Below are 21,458 nucleotides of genomic sequence, written 5' to 3' on the forward strand. Positions count from 1 at the left end.
GTACGCTTTTTTTTCAATCAACAAAAGAAACCTTTACATGTGTTTTTCACTTATTATATATGTATGTAAGTGAGGTACGCTGTCAAAATTTACTGTGTTTGTACAGCCCCCACATACACTTAAAAAGAGTATATACAGTTATACTGTAAATCTCATACACTACTTTTATTTTCTTTGCCGAGCATGATTGAAAATATTCTGATCACCTCACGAATGCCACCTACAATACTACGCCAGTGAGAAGCACATGTGAAAGAAACCTTTATAGGTTTGAGAACCCCACATGACATCGTGAGTAGGGGTACGCTTTTCTTTCAACCAACAAAAGAAACCTTTACATGTGTTTTTCACTTATTATATATGTAAGTGAGGTACGCTGTCAAAATTCACTGTGTTTGTTCAGCCCCCACATACACTTAAAAAGAGAATATACAGTTATACTGTAAATCTCAGTATAACGAATGAAAATATTCTGATCAATTCACAAATACGAAAAGGAGTACTCACGTTGAGAAGTTGAGTCACCCAGGTCAGTGCAAAAGAAACCTTTATAGGAGGTATACCATTAAAAACTACGTGAGTTTCGGTACGCCCAGCGGGACCCAACTTATCCTTACACCAAAAGCACCACTCATTAGAGTGTTTATAATAAAAGACACGCACACATAAATTTAATTTTTATTTCTATATTCTTCTTTGCACAAAACTTCATGATCCAGTGATCCTTACTCGTCTGAGAACCACTTCATCTCAAAAGGAGGAGTCCGAACACAAAAACTTTAAGTATTCTTTATTGTGCCAATGATTCTATATTCCAATTTTCTTCCAAATTCTATGTTCTGAAGTAAAGGTGTATCTTCAGGGATTGTGATCTAAGGCAGCACTGCGCCACGCACCAACTGTCATTTTGTTCTCTGTATAAAATTGAAAATGGACCATAATATTAATCAATTTTGTGGCAGTTATGGATGGGGAATCTGGATGCTATTATTGAAGTTGGTTGATCATGGTAAAGCCAAGCTATTTTAGGGTAGGCAGACAGACTGAAGGTGGTCTATCAGTGTGATAGTACTGGGCATAGCCCAGGAGGAATACCACACCCACAATGATGGCATTACCACGCCAATATTGAGTTATGGTTTCTATGACCTCTCGGAACCCAAAGAAAGCTGGAATGGTTTCTGTACATAGAGCAAACTAGGTCTTCACAATCCATTTCCTCATTGTCTGTGTATATGTGCCTGAGGCGTAGGACTGTTGATCAGCAGACAATATAATATACCTATTGTCTTTGTAGGTACCAAGCATTCCCCATAGAAGTAAACTGGCTCTTGGCCTGAGTGAAACCAGCGTGCCCAGAGGCAGACTTTGTGCTTTTCGTTTGCTTCAAGCTAGTTGTGGCCTGAGCATGTCTAAACTTGTATCTTTCAGTGCCCTCTAAATGTACCATTGTTTTCAAACTCCACTCGCCTCTTCAGAACGGTGTTGACATTGGCCAGAAGCAAGTCATGCAAGCACATAGCGACCTCGCTTTCCTTTCATCTGAAGTGATTACTTCATACATTCCAGTAAATGTCTGTGTTGCCGTGTTCCAATCCAATCAGTGGACCCACCTCAATCACCCAATCAGGTTAATTTACATGATGAGGCTTGGGACACCTGTAAGACATTATTACCATCATCATCATTTATTTTTTTTACTACTCGTGCATCTGCAATGTTTTACCAGGTAACCTATGTACAGTACTTGTTTCCTAGCACGGCGCCCACTACTCGATTTGCGTAGTGGGCTATTCAGGGTAGTTATGGCATTATTGTATGGAATGCGATGCAATGCGATTTTTTATCGCATCCTATCTTTTTAATGGGCTAAGTCAGTGAATACATAAAAAATATAGGATGCGATAAAAAATCTCATCACATCGCATCGCATGCCATTACTGGCATGCGATGAGATGAGATACGATTTTTTATCTCATCCTATCTTTTTAATGGTCAAAGTCAGTGAATACATGTAAAAGATAGGATGCGATAAAAAATCGCATCCCATCGCATCGCATGCCATTATTGTATGGCATGTGATGCGATTTTTTATTGCATCCTATCTTTGTAATGGTCGCATACAATTAGGTTTAACGCACCCCCCCCCCACTATCCACGCAACCCTGAAGCGTGGCGAGCGCAGCGAGCCCCGCAAGGGGCGTCGGAACGCGTCCTCTGACTTTTTCATTACCCCACTATCCACGTCAGCGTGGAGTTGATTTTACATAGTGTGGCGAGCATAGCGTGCCCCGCGAGGGGACACGGAATCCATGTAAAGTAATCCGGGGCCGCTCGCCACGCTTCGGGCTCGGTGGCTCGCCGCACTATATAAACGAACTCCACGCCGACGTGGATAGTGGGGTAATGAAAAAGTCGGCGGACGCGTTCCGCCGCAGCTTGCCATGCTTCGGGGTGGCGTGGATAGTGGGGGGGGGGGGTGCGTTAAACCTATTTTTGGGACATACAATCATATTATTGTATACCTCATGTCATGGCATCGCACACCCTATAAAAACGCATGCGATCGCATGCGATTTTGCCAGATATGCGGGTTACTGGGGTACAATGGGCAAAGAAAAAAACACGTTTAAAAAAATCATATCACATGCGATGCGATTTCCTTACGGTGCCGTATGTAGAAAATCTGGGCGCGGTGCTAGGAAACAAGTACTCTATGTACAATCAGTTATATCAGATTTTTCAATATATATAGCAGTGGTTCCCAAACTGTGTGCCGTGGCTCCCTGGGGTGCCTCGGGACACATGCAGGGGTGCCCTGGGTTGGTGGTCCAGGACCAACTTAAATTATTAATGGTTAATTATTTATGAGCAAAACCAGTTCTGGCAGCTGCCAATCATAAAATGTGTACAAACAGAAGCAAATCCTGCCCTTTACCACATAACTGACCCTAAGAATCGCATATAAACCCATCAAATTATATTTTATTGGCCTAGGGGTGCCGTGAAAAAATTCTGATACTCCTAGGGTGCCGTGATTTAAAAAAGATTGGGAACCCCTGATATATAGCATTAGAAAATAGTTCACAATTTCAGTTTATGTACAATGCCAATAGTGAGTTACCTGTGCATTTTCAGGCTATGGACTGCATATGTGCATGTCTCCATCTGTGAGATCACTTGCAGTGCCACCATGATTGACATTTTTAGTGGTGGTGATGGTGATTGGATGCAGCACTCTATGCGGCAATTCCAGCTGAAGACGCTTTTTTCTTCATATGCCTTCTGCAGCATTAGCACAATAACCATAATTTTGGTACTGCATATTGTACAACACTGTCCTATGTAAATGTACTTTTTCCATGTTTTGCTATTTGACCCATGTCAACTATAAAAAAGAAATGAAAATGCTTGTGGAGGAAAGAAATAGGAACTGTCAGCAAACAATAATATGAGATAATTACTGTAGTCTTACAGGTTGTAACAGGAAATAAAAAAAATAAATAAATAAACCAATAAACCAAATGTGCCTGACTACACAATAGGGACAATATGGGCGGTTCTAATCGATTTGGTCCCTGGCGTTTTCAAGGGGATACGGTAGCGGGGGGTGGGGGATGGGTTTCTGGGCGTATTTTCGCCAGGGCGACCTCTCTGGGACTTGGTAAGCTGCGAGCTTCACAGCTTACCGAGTCAACCAGAATGAGGGCCAATGTGTAGAACAAAGTAGGGATCATCGAAAGATTGTGATGTATTTAACATGGAGATATGCACCTTCTAATAGGAAGCTTTTTGCCCAGGACATATCAAGGCCTGCAAAATAGAAGTACACTGATATGGGGAAAATTGTCCTAAGCCACCAAGTTAATCCGGAGAGTGAGGGGCCATCAGGACTGTTTTTACCTATATAGATTAATTGAGGATGCATATTGGGAGCCGATGGTTAGCAACCATTAAAGTTCCCAATCCAATAGAAAGACATTTTGTTGCCAGCCATTGGATGCAGCTTTGCAATGCCCATCTGATGGAAGACGGCTCCTGTACAGCTGGAGGCACCTGGAAGTTGTGTATGCAATCGTGCTTACGTGCGCATGAGAGAAGCTGTGACTGCTTCTGCACATAGATGGTTATTATTTGATGCAATAACTATTAGCCAATGATTATCCTTCAAGTTCAGCGACCATGCTGGATGCTGGCCGAACTCAGTTTCAGAGGGGCAGTCATGCCTTGTAAGTGATTGCCCCTTTAAAAAAAAATCTGAGTTTAGCCGGCATCCCGAACAGTTGCTGAACTCGGAGGCCATTATATTTGGCCAATAGTCTCTGAATTGCATGGAACACTTCTAAAGCCATTTCCACTACTTTATTGCAACTCATTGATCTTCCTTACCACCATGATTTACCGACTGGTATCTTGGAAAAAAAACACTTGTGATTGGCTTAATGGGATAGGACAGTAAAGTCAGCTCCTAGTAAATTAGTGATGTTTCTTTTTATTAAACTAATAATAAAGCATTGAATGATGTGCTTTTTATTTCAATTATTTATTATTTTATGCATTTAATTTTTCTTCATTTATTTTCAATATACTAGTGCAATGGGTAGGATGTGACTCTATATAGTATTACACTAGCATAGTATCACTGATGTAGCACTAATTTGGATCTGATCCCCGGTTCCCACAGCCACAACTAATTGCCACTGTGGGAAGCCTGTTAATTGATTTTTCTGTCACCATTAGTTGAAGAATTTGGTGTGGTCACGTTGGCAGAGTTATATTTTATTTATTTTTGAACTGACGATTTCAGGTAGGGGCATGTACCCCTGCCAAGACCCCATTGATTGTTTTGGGCCAGGTCTGTAGTATTTCATGTAGCCACTGGTTGTATCACTCAATCACAGAGCAGGTCCAGCACAAATGTATTATTACAATTATTAACCTTTGCCAGCTGACTGAAGTCTAGAATCCATGGCCACAACCAGTCCCTAATGACATGTGTTTGATAGTGAAGCTCTGACTTTATTCAAATTGTTAAAAATACATAAAGGTTTTTGCTGTGAGAGACCATCCTAATGTGTGAGTATGCAATCCATATGGGAGACCTCAAGCCAATCACAGGCTGGCTTCTGTAGTAGTCCACCAGAGTCATACAATGGCCCTTATTCTGGTTCCTTCGTAAAGACAAATTCCTTCTCAAATGGACAGAGCCATATGCTCTGCAGGGGGGGGGGGGATGTAAATTTGCAGAGAGAATTAGATTTGGGTGAAGTTTCACTTGAAAGTGAGGCTGCTTTCAGACCGCAAAACCTGCTTTAGACCAGGTATTTAAAACGGGTCAGAGGAAGTTTACCCCTTTCACACCGCATCTAAATACCTGGTCTAAAGCAGGTTTGCGGTGTGAAAGCGATCGTGAAAACGGCTCACATTCAGTCCTGCTCCCACTGTGGCTGGTCCAGGCTCCGGGCTGTGACCTGACATCCCACCTACCCCAAACTATGCATCCTAGGAAATGTTATGGTGTACAATGCAAGTTACATTACAGACAAACTCATGTAGTAGTAGCTCCACATTACTTGTACACAAGTGTAATGACTAGCACAGATCCCCGTACACAAGTGTACTGAGCAACGTCCTGCAGCGCTGTGTACTGAGCAACGTCCTGCAGCGCTGTGTACTGAGCAACGTCCTGCAGCGCTGTGTACTGAGCAACGTCCTGCAGCGCTGTGTACTGAGCAACGTCCTGCAGCGCTGTGTACTGAGCAACGTCCTGCAGCGCTGTGTACTGAGCAACGTCCTGCAGCGCTGTGTAGTGTCTGAGCAACGTCCTGCAGCAGGGAGGGGGGCCTCCCCCGAAGAACTCACTCCGTCTCTGTCCGGCGACGCTGGAGGTATGGACACGACGGGGGGGGCGAGGGGGGAGAGAGGCTGCCGTAGGGAGGGGGGAGAGATCCTGCCTGGGCAGCACAGGGGGTCCCTACAGTGTATGTTATATCAGTGGCGGGGTCCCTGCAGTGTATGGGAACTAGTAGCTGCAGGGACCCCGCCACTGATATAACATACACTGTAACCCCCTGCCCCCAGCGCGATTATTCCCCTCCCTGCACTGCCCAGGGGGGAGGGGGGGGGTAGGAATCCCGTTTCAGATCCGTTTTGACACCAAAAAAAACGGGTCTGATACGGGTAGGACCCTGCTTTTTTACCGTTTCCAAAAAACGTTTTTTTGGAAACGGTAAAATCACTTTGCACCTTTCAGACCGCACAGATTACCGTTTCAAAACGGTTAAAAATCGGCAAAATACCGTTTTTTTAGTGCGGTCTGAAAGGGGTATGAGATCTATATTGCAGTGTAAAAATAAAACAGCCAGTATTTACCCTGCACAGAAACAAAATAACTCCCCCAAATCTAACTCTCTCTGCAAATGTTACATCTGCCCCACCTGCAGAGCATATGGTTTTGTCCATCCATTTGAGAAGAAACTTGCCTTTGTGAGTGAAGCAGAATAAGGGGCAATACGGATGGTGTAATGGTTAGCATTACTGCCTCACAGCGCTGAGGTCATGGGTTCGATCCCCACCATGGCTCTAACTGTGCGGAGTTTGTATATTCTCCCCGTGCTTGTGTGGGTTTACTCTGGGTACTCTGGTTTCCTCCCACAATCCAAAAATATACAGACAGGTTAATTGGCTCCCAACAAAATTAACCCTAGAATGTCTGTGTGTGCGTGTACATGTGGTAGGGAATATAGATTGTAAGCTCCACTGGGGCAGGGACTGATGTGAATGTTCAACTATACTCTGTAAAGCGCTGCGTAATATATATGCGCTATATAAGAAACTGTTAATAAATAAATAAATAGATAAATATGTATAAACAGACCACCTAAGCAGGTATTGTTATTACTAGCACAGGCCCATTTGTTTACAGGTAACCTTTCCCGAGTTATATATACTAATACTAAATGATATTCAATATAATGATGGCATTGGCATCAGCCGTGCAGGCTTCTCTGTGTAAAAAAATAGAAAATTAAATAAATAATAATAAATTAAAAGACTGCATGGGATCCCCGCTCCCGAGTATAACCAGCCCCTGGCTAATTGAGCCGCTCTTGGTTGCAGTAAAACAGGGGAGGGGGAGTCAAATGGGGTCCCCTTGTATTTCTATAACCAGCACCAGGCTTTTGACCCTATCCTGGTGCCCAAAATATGGGGGGGGGGAGGCAGAGCCGGCCCTAGCCTACATGACGCCCTAGGCAAGATTTTGGCTGGTGCCCCCTAGCACCGCCACTAGTTCCGCCTCTGACCCTGCTCCCCTTTCCCAGCACCATCAATCTTCATCATAGCAGTCATCATTTTGGTGCTCCTACCCGCAATATTTTAAATAGAAATAGCGCACACATTCGGTGCGCAGCCCAAACAGGGGTGTGTTCTTGCTGGGAAGGGGCCACACAATAGAACCCCCAATTCAAATTATGCCACACAGTAGTGCAACTTTATTCACATTATATCATGTGATGGTGTCCCTTATTCACGTTACATCACACCGTAGTACCACTTTACCTTATATACATTACTCCTCACATTATTCACATTATACCCTTAGAAAAAAATCCTAAGAAAATATTGTATTTTAAGCACCTCCATGGCCACACTGCAACCCAGCACAAAGCAGTGTGTGCTGGGCAGAGGAGAAGAGCTGCAGCTGCTGCTGTCACTTAAGGGGAGGGGCCCCAGGGCCCCTCCATCAGACTTTGGCACGGGTAATTTGTACCCACTACCCCTTTCTCTCGGCACCCCTGATAATACCACACAGTAATGCCCCTTACACATGACACACATTATTAATGTCCTTATAAAATGTAATGACCCTTACACATTATGTCAACCTTTATTAATGCCCTTCATACACATAATAACACATAATGCCCCTTACACATATGTCGCACATTATTAATGCATTTATACACATGACACACATAATGCCTGTTACACATATGTTGCACATTATTAATGCCCTTATACACATGACACACATAATGCCTGTTACACATATGTCGCACATTATTAAAGCATTTATACATGACACACATAATGTCCCTTACACATACAGTATGCCGAACACTATTGCACAACCAACCCACCCACAGACAGCACTCGCACAGCCGCTAACACTGTGACCTCTGCCTCTGCTTGGATACAGAAGTTTCCTCATACATCTTGCCTCAATAGGCCATGCAGCTCCAGGCCAGTTCTGCTAACGTTGGGTGCCTTTTTTGCTGAAAATTCATCTTATATACACAAGGAGCATCCGATGATTAAAATGATATGTGGCATGCCTATATTCTGTGTGCGACTGTGACTGTACCTGCATACGGAATGCTATGTTACAGTGATTTCCATGAATACACTATTTCATATGCAGATACAGCCTCACACTCACACACAGAATATAGGCATGCTGCATATTATTTTAATCAGCAGAAGCTGCTGGTGCCCCTAGGCATTCCAGTTTGCATTTGTCTAGTTTGCCTATGCCTAGGGCTTGCTCTGGAAAAAGGAGTAGGTATTTTAGAAACCAGCAGCGAGCTCCAAGAGCGAGAGGTGCCATGCCACAGTGGGGAAACTATATTTGTTCCTCCAGCCAAAACATGGTCAGCCGATACATAGGGGGAAATTTACTAAAGGAAATTTGTAAAAAATAGGTGTATTTGTATCCAGAAATACACTTATTTTTGACATTTACTATCCCGAAAATACGGCAATTCGTATTAGTATTGATAGAACATCAATACAAATACGAATTGCCGTATTTTAGGGATAGTAAATGTCAAAAATAAGTGTATTTCTGGATACAAATACACCTATTTTTTACAAATTTCCTTTAGTAAATTCCCCCCATAATGTTAATCTTACATAATATACCCCTGTTCTAAATGATGAAATATTACCTTCAGGTGACTGATTTAGGGGACGATTTATCACCATCTGCATCCTCATATGCGGATGTGCTGTCATACTATCGGCACAATTTGCAATGCAATAACTGCAGGGGCGTCTGAAGAGAGGAGGAGGCCCGTGTGCAGCCTCCTCGGCTGGGCCCTCTCCTCTCTGCTGTGAGTGGCTCTGGAAGCCATTGTTTTGACTCATTATTTTTCCATTTGACATTACTACACATTGCCATTTAATAACACAGAAGTATAAACGACACAGACAGAAGTAATACGGGAAGTATCATTCCTATTTATTCATGTTCTCATTGGTCTAACAAGAGGGAGCGCCCACTTTTCAGCACCACTTGTTTAATTTTATGATGTCAATTTTGTTTTTTTGGGGGATACACCCTAAGGTGCAGAACAGGCAGACCCCTCTATGAAGCGCTACATTACTCTTCAACAAAAAAAATATATCTTTGTGTATAGTCTGAAACATTGTCCAGGATTGAATACCCCCATGTGTAAAAAATCAATGTGATGCAGCCCCAGTCAGATATATACGGCAGCGTGTGTTTACAAAGTGCACATTATCTGTGTGTGTGTGTTTTTGTGTGTGTGTGTTTGGAAAACATACTGTAAACCTTATTTCTGCAAATCCCCTGATTACACACATGCTGTGGCTGCAAACAAAATCCTGTTTCTAGCACACGAGAATAATCTATGGCCCGCAGACTTACATTACCAATCACTTATGGGGAATTAGAGAAATCAATACATTAAAGCTGCCCTCACATTGGCTGAGATCCAAACCACATGATCTGTCATCCGCACACAAGGGTGCTCATGTTGGAAAAGATCCGTCCGTTCTGTGTCTAGACGGATCATGGTCATTGGCTGAAAGGATTTATAACCATGTCTGTTACTAATCCTGTCAATTATAATAAGATTTTATGTGGAAAAAGAAAATGGCAAGATGTGTTCCAGTAGGCAACAGTTCCATATGAGTCCATGTTGTACATTGTGTATTTTATGTGCAACAATGCATCACTATAAAACATTAACTGAACTGTCAAAAAACCTTTCTAAATGAATGATTACACATTTCAATAAATACAAAATAATATATTTAAAAAAGTTCTCAAAAAAGCATAATTTTTGTATAAGCAAAGACGAATGTACCAATCCGTTTCAGTGAAGCATAGGCAAACAGCCAATCACAAGCAGCTTTCTTGGAGGAACAATCGTCATCATTGCCTGCAATATGCACCTACCCCTGATGTAATCTATTATTATAAAATTGGGCACTAATAAAGAATGGGTCATCATGTTGGCCTAATCATATCTATAGTGTGCGTACATGTGTGCACCAATGCTGTCATAATGGTACAGAAGAGGACTGGAAAAGGGGGATGGGAGGATAACCATAAGGGGATTGGAGGGGACGAGGAGTTAGTGGAGATAGGGTGGTTGAGGTGAACCTGTAGTAATCGCATCATATGCGATCCTGTCCCCCGGGAAGGTCCCGCCCACAATGCAACAAGAACACATCCAATTGGTTGCCGAGACACAACTCACTAGTGGACGGGGGCCGAAAGTCTCTCTGTCCATATAGGGAGAGCACTGCTTGAGAGGGCTCTCCTTATTTATTTGAAAATTTACATCAGTCCCTGCCGCAGTGGAGATTACAATCTAGGTACATGCAGACATTCTAGGGTTAATTTTGTTGGAAGCCAATTGACCTACCAGTATATTTTTGGAACGTGGGAGGAAAACGGAGTACCCGGAGTAAACCCACGCAAACACGGGGAGAATATACAAACTCCGCAGTTAGGGCCATGGTGGGTATTGAACCCATGACCTCAGCACTGAGGCAGTAATGCTAACCATTACACCATCCTTATGCATCTTCCATGTGTGCATGTAGCACCAGTGTCCCCAATATTTTGGCTGTCAGTAAAGTGGTAGCTATATATGAGCCACTGTCTCAGCAAGATTTTTAAAAATCTATTTCTACATCATTCGCCACCGCATCTGCCACAAATGATAAATATTCAGGTACCCCTCAAACTACAACTATAAAGCAGCTGGTAGGGCACAGTGTGAACTGTAAACCACCTCTATGCTGCAGTTCCTAATATGCTAGAGGGCTCCATGTATCCAAACTGTGCTGTAACTGAAGACTGCTCCTAATTAAATTTATTGAAATGAACAGCTAAGTGACTATCCCTAAGGTAGAGGGTTAACTATCTATTAATGCTGCACCCTCCTTCTACTGAATACTGTGCTCATCTGCCAAAACTCACTGACCTACTTTTATTATTTGCTTCTTTCATCTTGGGATTATAAAACCATTCAATTTTGTAATGCTGTGGTTGTGATGACCTTCTATAAAATGAAAACCCTTTCAACATTTCACCATGTCTTCGTTCCCCTGGGCTGTCTCCTGGAATTCCAGCACAGTTACCTCTCTCTCCACCCTCTGCTGTCTCAAGTGGGAGCTCAGACCTGGCCGCATCCAGAGAGATGTCGCATGCACTTATACTGATGGAAGTCAAGAGGCAGCGTGCATTTACTTATTGTTTTACCATCTGTTACATTATACACACTGAGGCATACAGTAGAATATACATAGAAGCCTTTGCACAGCAAACAGAATAAAACTTCTATTACTGGTGTTTGACATTTCTCACACTCTCGCTTCCCTTACCTCACAGAACGTCCTCCGTCTCACACTCCTTCCTTTCACTGTCACTGAGCTACTCAGTCTCAATAGACATAGGTGTCAGGCACAACTTACAGGTACTGAGCTCTGGGAAAAGAAGAGGATTTCCCGCACCAACTGAATAATCACATGAAATACCGTCTATTATTTGCATGACCAAATGTTTTATATTTATTAAAAGTGATGGTGCTCGCCAAAAGTGGAAGAGAAAAATCTCTCTCTATCTCAATATTTCTCTTCTTTAGGACCAGCACTCACATAATCCAATATAACAATGGCTGGGGTCTTCACTCAATATACATACAATCCTGGGCATACAGCGGCACTCATTCTGAGCAGTAATGTGCGCCAATGTTTCGGGATTTTACTCCCTTTATCAAAGCATAAACGTGCAGTTATATATATGGAAACACACACACTGAAGTGCCAAAAGTCATGGGAAAGCATCTCTATCCCTAATATAATACCGTCTCGCTCTCTCTGTCCCTTACACTTGTCTCTCTTCTCTCCCGGACTATCTCCCTGACACTGTCTTTTTCTGTCTCTTGCTAACATACTCTCTCCCTCTGTCTCTTCCTTGCCCCCTCTCTTTCTCTCTCCGACATGCTCTCTTATACTTTACTCCCTATTGCTTTTGTCCCCCCCTTCTCTCTGACACCCTCTCCCATGATACCCTCTCTCCCCTCTCATCCTCATACCCTCCCTCTCACTTCTTGTTCCTTTCTTACTCATCTCTCTCTCTCTCTCTGTGATACCTTATTTGTCTCTCACTCCCTTCCCTTTCTCCTGCTCCCCTAAGGGGCATTGTAGTGTCAACAGTAGCAGAAGGGAGTGTGTATGTGTGTGTGTGTGTGTAGATTTTGCTAATACTTTATACTGCAGGAATTACAAATAATACCCCTTTTACTCTCATGTTTACTCCCATGTTCGGGCCCTGGTCTTCGAACACGGGAGTATCCAGGGTTGGACCGAGCTTCATACCCCATTTACACAGCACTTCAACCTGGGTCGGACCCGGGTCTGTGCTGTTTACCCTGAACCTGGGTCAGGGTTTTCCCTATGGATGCCAGGGGTTGCCAGGGATTTGGGTGAGGACTAACCTCAAGCAAGCAGCACTAACCCTCCTCCTTCCACTTCTTTCTCCCCACCCCAGTGCCCCCCTTGCCCTCCTAAATGCCCCCTCCTATCTTCTCCCAACTAAACCCCCATTCCCCTCTCTTCCCCCCTCCCCAAACCAATCCTCTAACCAATTTGTCCTATCAATCACCCGCTTTCTTCCACCACCACGAATCCCCCCTCCCCCTCCAGGGTGCAGCGCAAACCTCCAACAAGGAATTGGAGCTGGCAGTGCGGGTTGGCTGGACGGCGGTGCAGAGGAAGGTGCCGCTCTCCCTGCTTCGGTGCAGCAGTGTCTGGGCTGTGCATGGCTCCGCCGCCTGCTCCCTAGGGAGACCCTCCCTGCTGGTGGCCGCTGTGCTAGCCGGAGTGGCAGTGGGGTACAGCCACCTGCAGTGGGTGGAGATGGCGGCTGCAGAGCGAGGGGATGACCTGGCCCAGCGGCAGTTCTTCTTGGCTTCCCCGGTGATGGATATGGGAGAGCTGCAGGCGGCAGGGCAGGACATGGAGCTGCTTATCCTGGAGACCCAGGCGGAAGTGTGCGGGGCGCTGTCCCAGCATGGACTGCTATTATGTATTTCCCACTATGACGGGCAACAGGACCCATGCTGGGACCATTTACACCGGCCTCTACACAGGTCCTAGCCGTGTTCCACCCAGGTCAGGACCTGGGTAGAGGTCCCGTGTAAATGGACATGGATTGACCCCATTTACACCGCCACTGACCCGGGTTTTTGCGGTGGTGTAAAAGACAGCAATTTATTAATCTATTGCAAATAAAAGTTTAAAAGTCCATATTGATTCAATAATTAATGACTGTCACAACATGACTTATTATATAAACATATACGCAGAAATACTGTAGCTTGCACAAGTTGGGATAAATATAATTTGGAAATCATAATAATAATTAAGCATGACTAATTACTTTATTTATATAGCACTTTTCTACCAATAGGACACATAATACAAAAAATACAAGATACTGTACAATTAAGCTTACAAGATAAAAGAACTAATGGGGCCAACACATGTAGCGATGTGTGTAGATGAGCATTCTGAGCGATGCTAGATCGCTCAGCACACAGCGATGTGTACAGTGCGGTGATAACACTGGCCCTGACACCCGGCAATTATACATTTACCCAGGGTGCTGGATATGAATCACTGCGGCAATAGCATTGTTGGAGGCCGTGTATCGCTGTGCCCTTACAGACGGAGCGATGTAGGGGCATTTTCTAAGCGATCTAGTGAGATCGCTTAGAAAATGCCCTTAAATCCCTTATGTCCCTTATGTGTAGACCCCATAAGGATTTGGGTGGTATTTTTTTTATTTGTTTTACAATTATAGTGACAATACTGATATGCATGAGAAAGAGGAATCTTAAGTCTGTTTTTGAAGAATTGAAGAGTGGAGGCCTCTTGAACTGGTGGAGGAGGCAATTTCCATAGCGTTAGAGCTGCAATGTTGAAAGCTTCAACCCCATATTAATTAAGGGAGATTCTATCTAGTCCTTCATCTACAGATCGCAATAAGTGAACAGGGCAGTAAGGTATCAGTAATTTCTTCAGGTACTTTGTTGTCCAGAAGCACAACCTGAGGAACAGACTGCTGTGCCTTGAAACGTTGTTCAACTGTGATATGAAATTACTCCAATTTAAAAGCAGCCTGGTGAGTGCCACATTGTGTTTTTCCCTATAGCAGGGATGCTACACCACTGGCTGGCTTGTACGTGTAGCAGCCAATGCAGTCCATAGAAGCCGGGGGATTCCACATGCGCAGTCACACTACAGCTGCTGCACATGTGCCAGTCCCAGCGCCTGCCAGATCCATTAAGCAGGTGCCAGGATTTGGTACCTTTCTATACAATTTTGACGCATCGAGCTAAAATATTGTGTGAAAAGTGTCAAATCATACTGTATGTAATTTACTTACATTTCCAATCCGATGCGTGGTCCTGTGTGCATCAGATCAAATCCTGAGATTGTCAGTGCTGCAATGGGATCGTGTGCAATACATCATATGCAAAATGGCCCAATGCAATCAAGCCGCAGTGGGCTGCCAGGTCAGTTGCTTGGGTATTGCAGGCAATGCGAGAATGATGACAGAACGACCAGATTTCAACTAGAAAACATGCATTTGAATGTACATTATGTGTTCGCACCCCTGGTGCTAAAATCACTGCGGCACTGGCCAGGCACAACAGATCCTGTCCTGCGGCATCCGGCAAAATGCAATGCGTGGCCCAAGTCTAACTCTCCTGCCTACCCTGAGTCATAGTTGCCTACCCTCCTGCATTCTGCAGGAGACTCCGTGAAATCTCCCTCTCTCCCTCATTAGTCCAGAAATCTCCCTCATTTCTCCTAGTCCACATTACACTGTTACATTTTGGGTAAAAAAGGAATGAGAGATAGACACATTTACATTGAACCACCAGCACCATTTCCCAACACTTTACCAGGTATAGTATCTCTTACTAACTGCTTTGTGGATCATCTACATTTGGATATAAGTCATTTTAAAAGATTCCTCTCAGATGTAGCAGTACACACCCACGCTTCTAGGTGCCACGTTCACAATCTCTTTTCACAATCTCTCCATATATGGAACTAGACACGCCCTTTGGGTAGAGCATGACACACCCCCTTCAATGGGGAGCTGTGCAAAATTATATTACCAACTATAATCTCCCTTAAACTGGTTTTCAAAAGTAGGCAAGTATGCCCTGATTGCATGTCTCTGGGACATAATCAGCATTACACCAAGTGCCATTGATTTGCCTGCCTTGTATACTGTATTATGCAGCAAGCGATCTGTTGGGACAACTGAGCTACTGAGAAAATCAGCAATATATCAGGGGCTCAGCAACCACAAAGTCCATTAAGGCAACAATAATGGACACACAAATGTACTAGATGCTGAAAAATTATATTTATTTTCCTCATAAAAATAAATACTGATTATACAATATAAAATTTACCCAGTCATATTGGCTCAAAAATATTACAAATGAAACAACTGTAAAATAATTTTTGTTAGTCATAATACCTTTGGCCAAACTCTTTGGCATTTATAATATAACGTTACCTAAGCGGTTGTGAAAAATTGAAACTTGTAATACTGTCAGAGGAAATGTAGTTATTAACATGAGTCGAGAGGCCAACCAGCCCCTGATTACCTTATTCCAGGGGCATGTGGGCTGCCCACAGGGCTGCACTGTTGGCTCCTCCTCAGTGACAGGAGTTGAGTGCTGCAGGATAATGTTACCTGTGCACCCAGAATAATGTCATTATGGAGGAGTTGGCATTACCCCCTTGAAGGGTGACACCAGGGCGTGACCCATACTATCCTTGTGATGCCTCTGACTCTTATCTCATGTGATAAGAGCCAAAAGCTAGTAGACTTCCAAGCTTTTTCACATTACACAATATTTAACAATGAGCATGGTCTGCTTACATTAATATTTTCTGGTTGTAAATTATCCGTATATAGATATATCCTACCCAGATCCCTCGTTCATGCTCAATCAAAATACGTATAACAGTTAGTGAGTACAATACAAGGCAGCCTTTTCCACAAACTCCCCTGTTGGCAAGGGAAGGAATAGAGCATATATAAATGCAATTGTGGGGAGGCGCCCTCAGTATTAGAAAGTCCTTTAGACATTCTGTTAGTGTCACAAATAACCCAGAAGTCCGTATTGATGATTTTTTTCTTTTCAAAGTCTTTTTCAATAGGATAAAAGTGTTCGAGATGTTTTTGTTGTACATTCATAAAAACGTGATGCATTAACCAGTGCGTTTCGCCTCTATGAAACTTCTTCAGGGGTAAAACTTAAAACATTTAGAAAAGAGTAAATTGATCAGGATAGCCAAATCTTATATAAATGCACAGTCTGGCTAGGTACCTATAGCCTTTTGAATTTGGTACTGTGTTCTTTCGAATTGGGTAGCACTGTGTGGTGTGCACAAAATAGTTCAATAGCCATTTAATTTTAATCTAAGATCGTTATACCCTTTGAGGTGATCAAGTTCCTCCATATTTAAACCTATTATGGATATTGAACTATTTTGTGCACGCCACACAGTGCTACCCAATTTGAAGGAACACAGTACCAAATTCAAAAGGCTATAGGTACCTAGCCAGACTGTGCCTTTATATAAGATTTGACTATGCTGATCAGTTTACTCGGCCAAGATTTTCTGAACTTTTTTTAGTTTACCTCTGAAGAAGTCCCTTAGGGGACGAAATGCGTTGGTGATGTAACACGTTTTTATGAATGTACAACGAAAATATCTCAAACTAATTTATATAGTATTTCTTCATATATGTTTAATGTGTACTTGTATGGAGTAAAAAGAAGCATCTTAAGCATGCAATAATTTACTCATTATTGTTATTAGTGTTTTGTTTTCAAATTAAAAACATACAAGAGAAACAAATATCAAGTAAATACATTTTGGTCCATGTCAAACAATGAGAAGAACAATGAATAGGTTTCATATTCATGTGGACATTCACACCATGAATGCAACATATACCATGTGAGGCATGGTATATTTCCAACTGGTTTTGAAACCGATAGTAATTTCTTGGCATATAGGGGTCTTCAGATTTTGGTCAATGTTTGTTGACCTCAACTGTCAGGTGGCCCCTTTGGTTGTGTAAAGGCTTTTCATGAAGCAGAGGAGGATTGCTTTCTGCCCAGTAACAGAAATTCTCCTGGTTTACGTAGCCAGACAGATGCAAGTGAGCAGTGATTTTGGCAGAAATGACCCGTTGAGTGATGCAAAACTTTAGAAGTCAACTACAAGTATGTATCAAAAATAAAGGCCACCAGTTGGACAATATAATATACAAAATCAATTGAAAATAAACTGTATTCAATGCAATAGATTATGTACTAAAATTTTGTATACCATGCCTTTCTTGTTAACCTTTAAAATGTGGGAGGTTGTTTGCCTCACCCTTGTATTTTGGGCTACATCAGTAATCAGCCCATCTATTCACTAGGAACTAATGACATCAAGTAGGCATCAAAGATACTAGTGCATTAGGTGAATAAATAAATGGAAAATAGAAATCAGACTTGAATAAAAATGTTAAAACTACCTCTGCCTCTAGTTTCCCTTATTATATTAAATGTGTAATATTACAACCTGCTAAAATATTTACCAGTCACTTGTAATTGTGATAGGAAGATTAATCCTGAGAAGGTTTTTGCAGGTTATGTACAAAATAGTCTGCTGTTTATTCTATCTATATTAATTTGAACAATACCTAGAAAGATAAAATTAATATAAAGGTTCAGTATCCCTTATCCAAAATGCTCTAGACCCGAAGAATTTTGGAATACCGGATTATTCCATATTTCAGAATATTTTTATATTTCAATGATGTATCTTGAGGTATCTTGTGCTAAACACATCAACCACATGAACTATATTTTATTTGTGCATAAAACAAGGTTTCAAAACATGAAACAAAGATTGTGTACTATTGCAGGCTCTGAATTTGAATGCCAAACAATAATTTTCATGCACATATTTTGTGCCAGTTACATATCATGTCCTCAGCAGTGCCAGTTACATGTCATGTCATCAGCAGTAGTGCCAGTTACAAATCATGTCCTCAGCAGTGGCAGTTACAGGTCATGTCCTCAGCAGTAGTGCCAGTTACATATCATGTCCTCAGCAGTGGCAGTTACATATAATGTCCTCAGCAGGGCTGTTACAGATGTCCCCAGTAGTACCAGTTACATGTCATGTCCTCAGCAGTAGTGCCAGTTACATATCATGTCCTCAGCAGTGCTGTTACAAATGTCCCCAGTAGTACCAGTTACATGTCATGTCCTCAGCAGTAGTGCCGGTTACATGTCATGTCCTCAGCAGTGCTGTTACAAATGTCCCCAGTAGTACCAGTTACATATCATGTCCTCAGCAGTAGTGCCAGTTACATACCATGTCCTCAGCAGTGCTGTTACAAATGTCCCAAGTAGTACCAGTTACATGTCATGTCCTCAGCAGTAGTGCCAGTTACATGTCATGTCCTCAGCAGTGCTGTTACAAATGTCCCCAGTAGTACCAGTTACATATCATGTCCTCAGCAGTAGTGCCAGTTACATGTCATGTCCTGAGCAGTGCTGTTACAAATGTCCCCAGTAGTACCAGTTACATATCATGTCCTCAGCAGTAGTACCAGTTACATGTCATGTCCTCAGCAGTAGTGCCAGTTACATATCATGTTCTCAGCAGTGCTGTTACAAATGTCCCCAGTAGTACCAGTTATATGTCATGTCCTCAGCAGTGGCAGTTACATATCATGACCTCAGTAGTGCCAGTTACATATCATGTCCTCAGCAGTGCTGTTACAGATGTCCACAGTAGGTTTTTAGTAAGAATTTTTTTTTTTTCACTTTCTGGAATGTATGGGTTTCGGAATATTTTGGATAACGGATATTTGGATAAGGGATACTCAACCTGTACTATAAAAAGACACATTTAAGAATATAAAACTGATTCATAAAAAAATTATTTCAAATATTTTCATATAATCTGAAAAGGCGATTCATTGCCAGTCAGCATTTGTGAAAGGATTCCTAAAATAGTCTTGTGATGACTCTGCCAAGAATAATGTTAACATATAAATACATCCACTATATCAAAAGGTTTTCTATTTGATTAGAAAAAAGCTTAAATCACATAACAATTTTCTAAATATATACTTATGGCTGGATTCCACTGCATATCATACCAACTTCCTGTGGCTAAACTACAGCCATTAGCATGCTTCTAGCAAAGGGGGTTATTCACATCTGATTGCTGCTGTGCGAAATTGCACTGCCCTGTGATCAGTTAGCCGCCGCTCCGCCAGAGTGAAATCCCACACAGTGCGAGTTTGCGATTGGCTTGCGAAAATATCGCCGATCGTCGTCCAGCTTTAAATCCATGCAAAAATCACCATCAAATGGTTTTTCCATAACTGAATTGTGACCCATCCACAACTTTGCGACAGGCTGATCGAGGCTGGAGCTGACGTCGCACACTCTTCCTGAAACCCTTAGGCCTGCTTTTCTCCTGACACTCCCAGAAAATGGGCGGTTACCACCCACAAATGACGATTTCCTGTCAATCAAACTGCGTCTGGGTTTCAAATAAAAAAGTTGCTGAATTTTGTCGTACATCAATGACCACGTCGGAATAACCCCCTGGGATCCAAAAGCTTATGTCCTCATATTCACTTACGAAATACATGGCCTCTTTTTTTTTTTCAACTTAATTTTGCAGCTTTACAGCTGGAAATACTTTCTCCTTGTAACAAAGTAATAAGTACAGAAATTGTAAAGATATTTGACAGGCAGTAAAACAGTAAGTGTACGTTTCCAGGGTCCTCTGGACAGTAGCTTGTCAGGAAAGGTTTTTGCAGGGGAGATTTATTTGACATCTTTGGCTCACGAACATGTCAACTGATCTGTCATGACGTCTCTTCCTTCTCTCACACAGAAACATCTTCAGTGCCTGCTGTAAATGTAATTTTAACAATTATTTGATGAGGACATGTGGAGACAATACATCCCGCTGTGAGTGCCGTAATGGCGCTCTAGTATCACTGACAGGCAGACTGAAAGGTTGATAATCCCCTGTATCGATCCTGTGTCTCTCTGCAAGAGATGTTGTCCACATGCGACAAAACAGAGCTGACCCTGTTCCCTATACATTATTTAAACTCTCAAAAACAAATCACTGCAACATGAGGAAATCATTGTAATATATTTTCCTCTGCATCCTTTGAAAAGTTGTTTTTTCTCCCTAGACTTTTGGTTGTGATATATAGATAAAGCACATAGGGCCTTATTCTAGTTCACTCTTAGAGGAAAATTCCTTCTTAGCTGGACAAAACCATGTGCACTACAGGTGGGGCAGGTGTAACATGTGCAGAGAGAATTAGATTTGGGTGGGGTTTTTCTTCAAAGTGAGATCTATATTGCAGTGTAAAAATAAAGCAGTCAGTATTTTCCCTGCACAGAAACAAAATAACTCACCCAAATTGAATTCTATCTCTACGTGTTACATCTGCCCCCCTGCAGTGCACATGGTTTTGTCCAGCTAAGAAGGAATTTGCCTCTAAGAGTGAACTAGAATAAGGCCCATAGAGTAGAAATGTCATTTTAATTGTGGGACTAAGCTAAATAAATAGAATTTAATTCTATGGTTGTTTATTGAGTCTGGCTTACACATGTAGAGATTTTGAGCGATTCTATGTAGGGGCATTTTCTAAGAGATCTAGTGAAATGAAGTCAGATCACTTAGAAAATGCCCTGAATTTGCTTGTGTGTAGGCCCAATAAGGTTGCAATGTCTTTTTTGATTCAGAGAGGTATGAAAATATAGATATAGTAATCATCCAGAATACGCTAATGTCGCAGCCAGCAGGAGACACCAACTGGAGGCACCACTGAACCAGCACTTAACCATTGGACGTATATTAATCAAACATTGACTCTCTGAGTAACCCTATTGCAGCTGAAAGAAAGATTCCAATGTCATGTTTACAGCATACAGGACTGAAGTTGCAAGCTGTGACACATCCCCCAAAGTGGTCATGACACATCTGCTACTCCCCCATTACCGCCACAAATGCTATCAATCACTTTGGGAATAAAACCTAGATGCATACGAAGTGGCAAA

The 21,458-nt window shown here is 42.3% G+C and overlaps 1 protein-coding gene across 3 annotated transcripts in view; it reads right to left on the reverse strand.

Moving 5' to 3' along the window:
• Positions 1-755: 755 nt before the first annotated feature.
• Positions 756-21,458, reverse strand: part of NEK8 (NIMA related kinase 8) — a 98,294-nt gene continuing 77,591 nt past the window's right edge. For 2 of the 3 annotated variants that reach the window (XM_083172362.1, XM_083172364.1), the window contains exon 15: positions 16,971-20,292. In XM_083172362.1, the coding sequence (XP_083028488.1) occupies positions 20,267-20,292 (26 nt within the window). In that variant the 3' untranslated portion in view covers positions 16,971-20,266. Of the gene's footprint in view, positions 1,660-16,970; positions 20,293-21,458 lie in introns of those variants that run through there. The other variant, XM_083172363.1, reaches the window with a different exon arrangement.

Source organism: Crinia signifera, chromosome 2, assembly GCF_055691185.1.
Source record: "Crinia signifera chromosome 2, ASM5569118v1, whole genome shotgun sequence".
NCBI classification, from domain to species: Eukaryota; Metazoa; Chordata; class Amphibia; order Anura; family Myobatrachidae; genus Crinia; species Crinia signifera.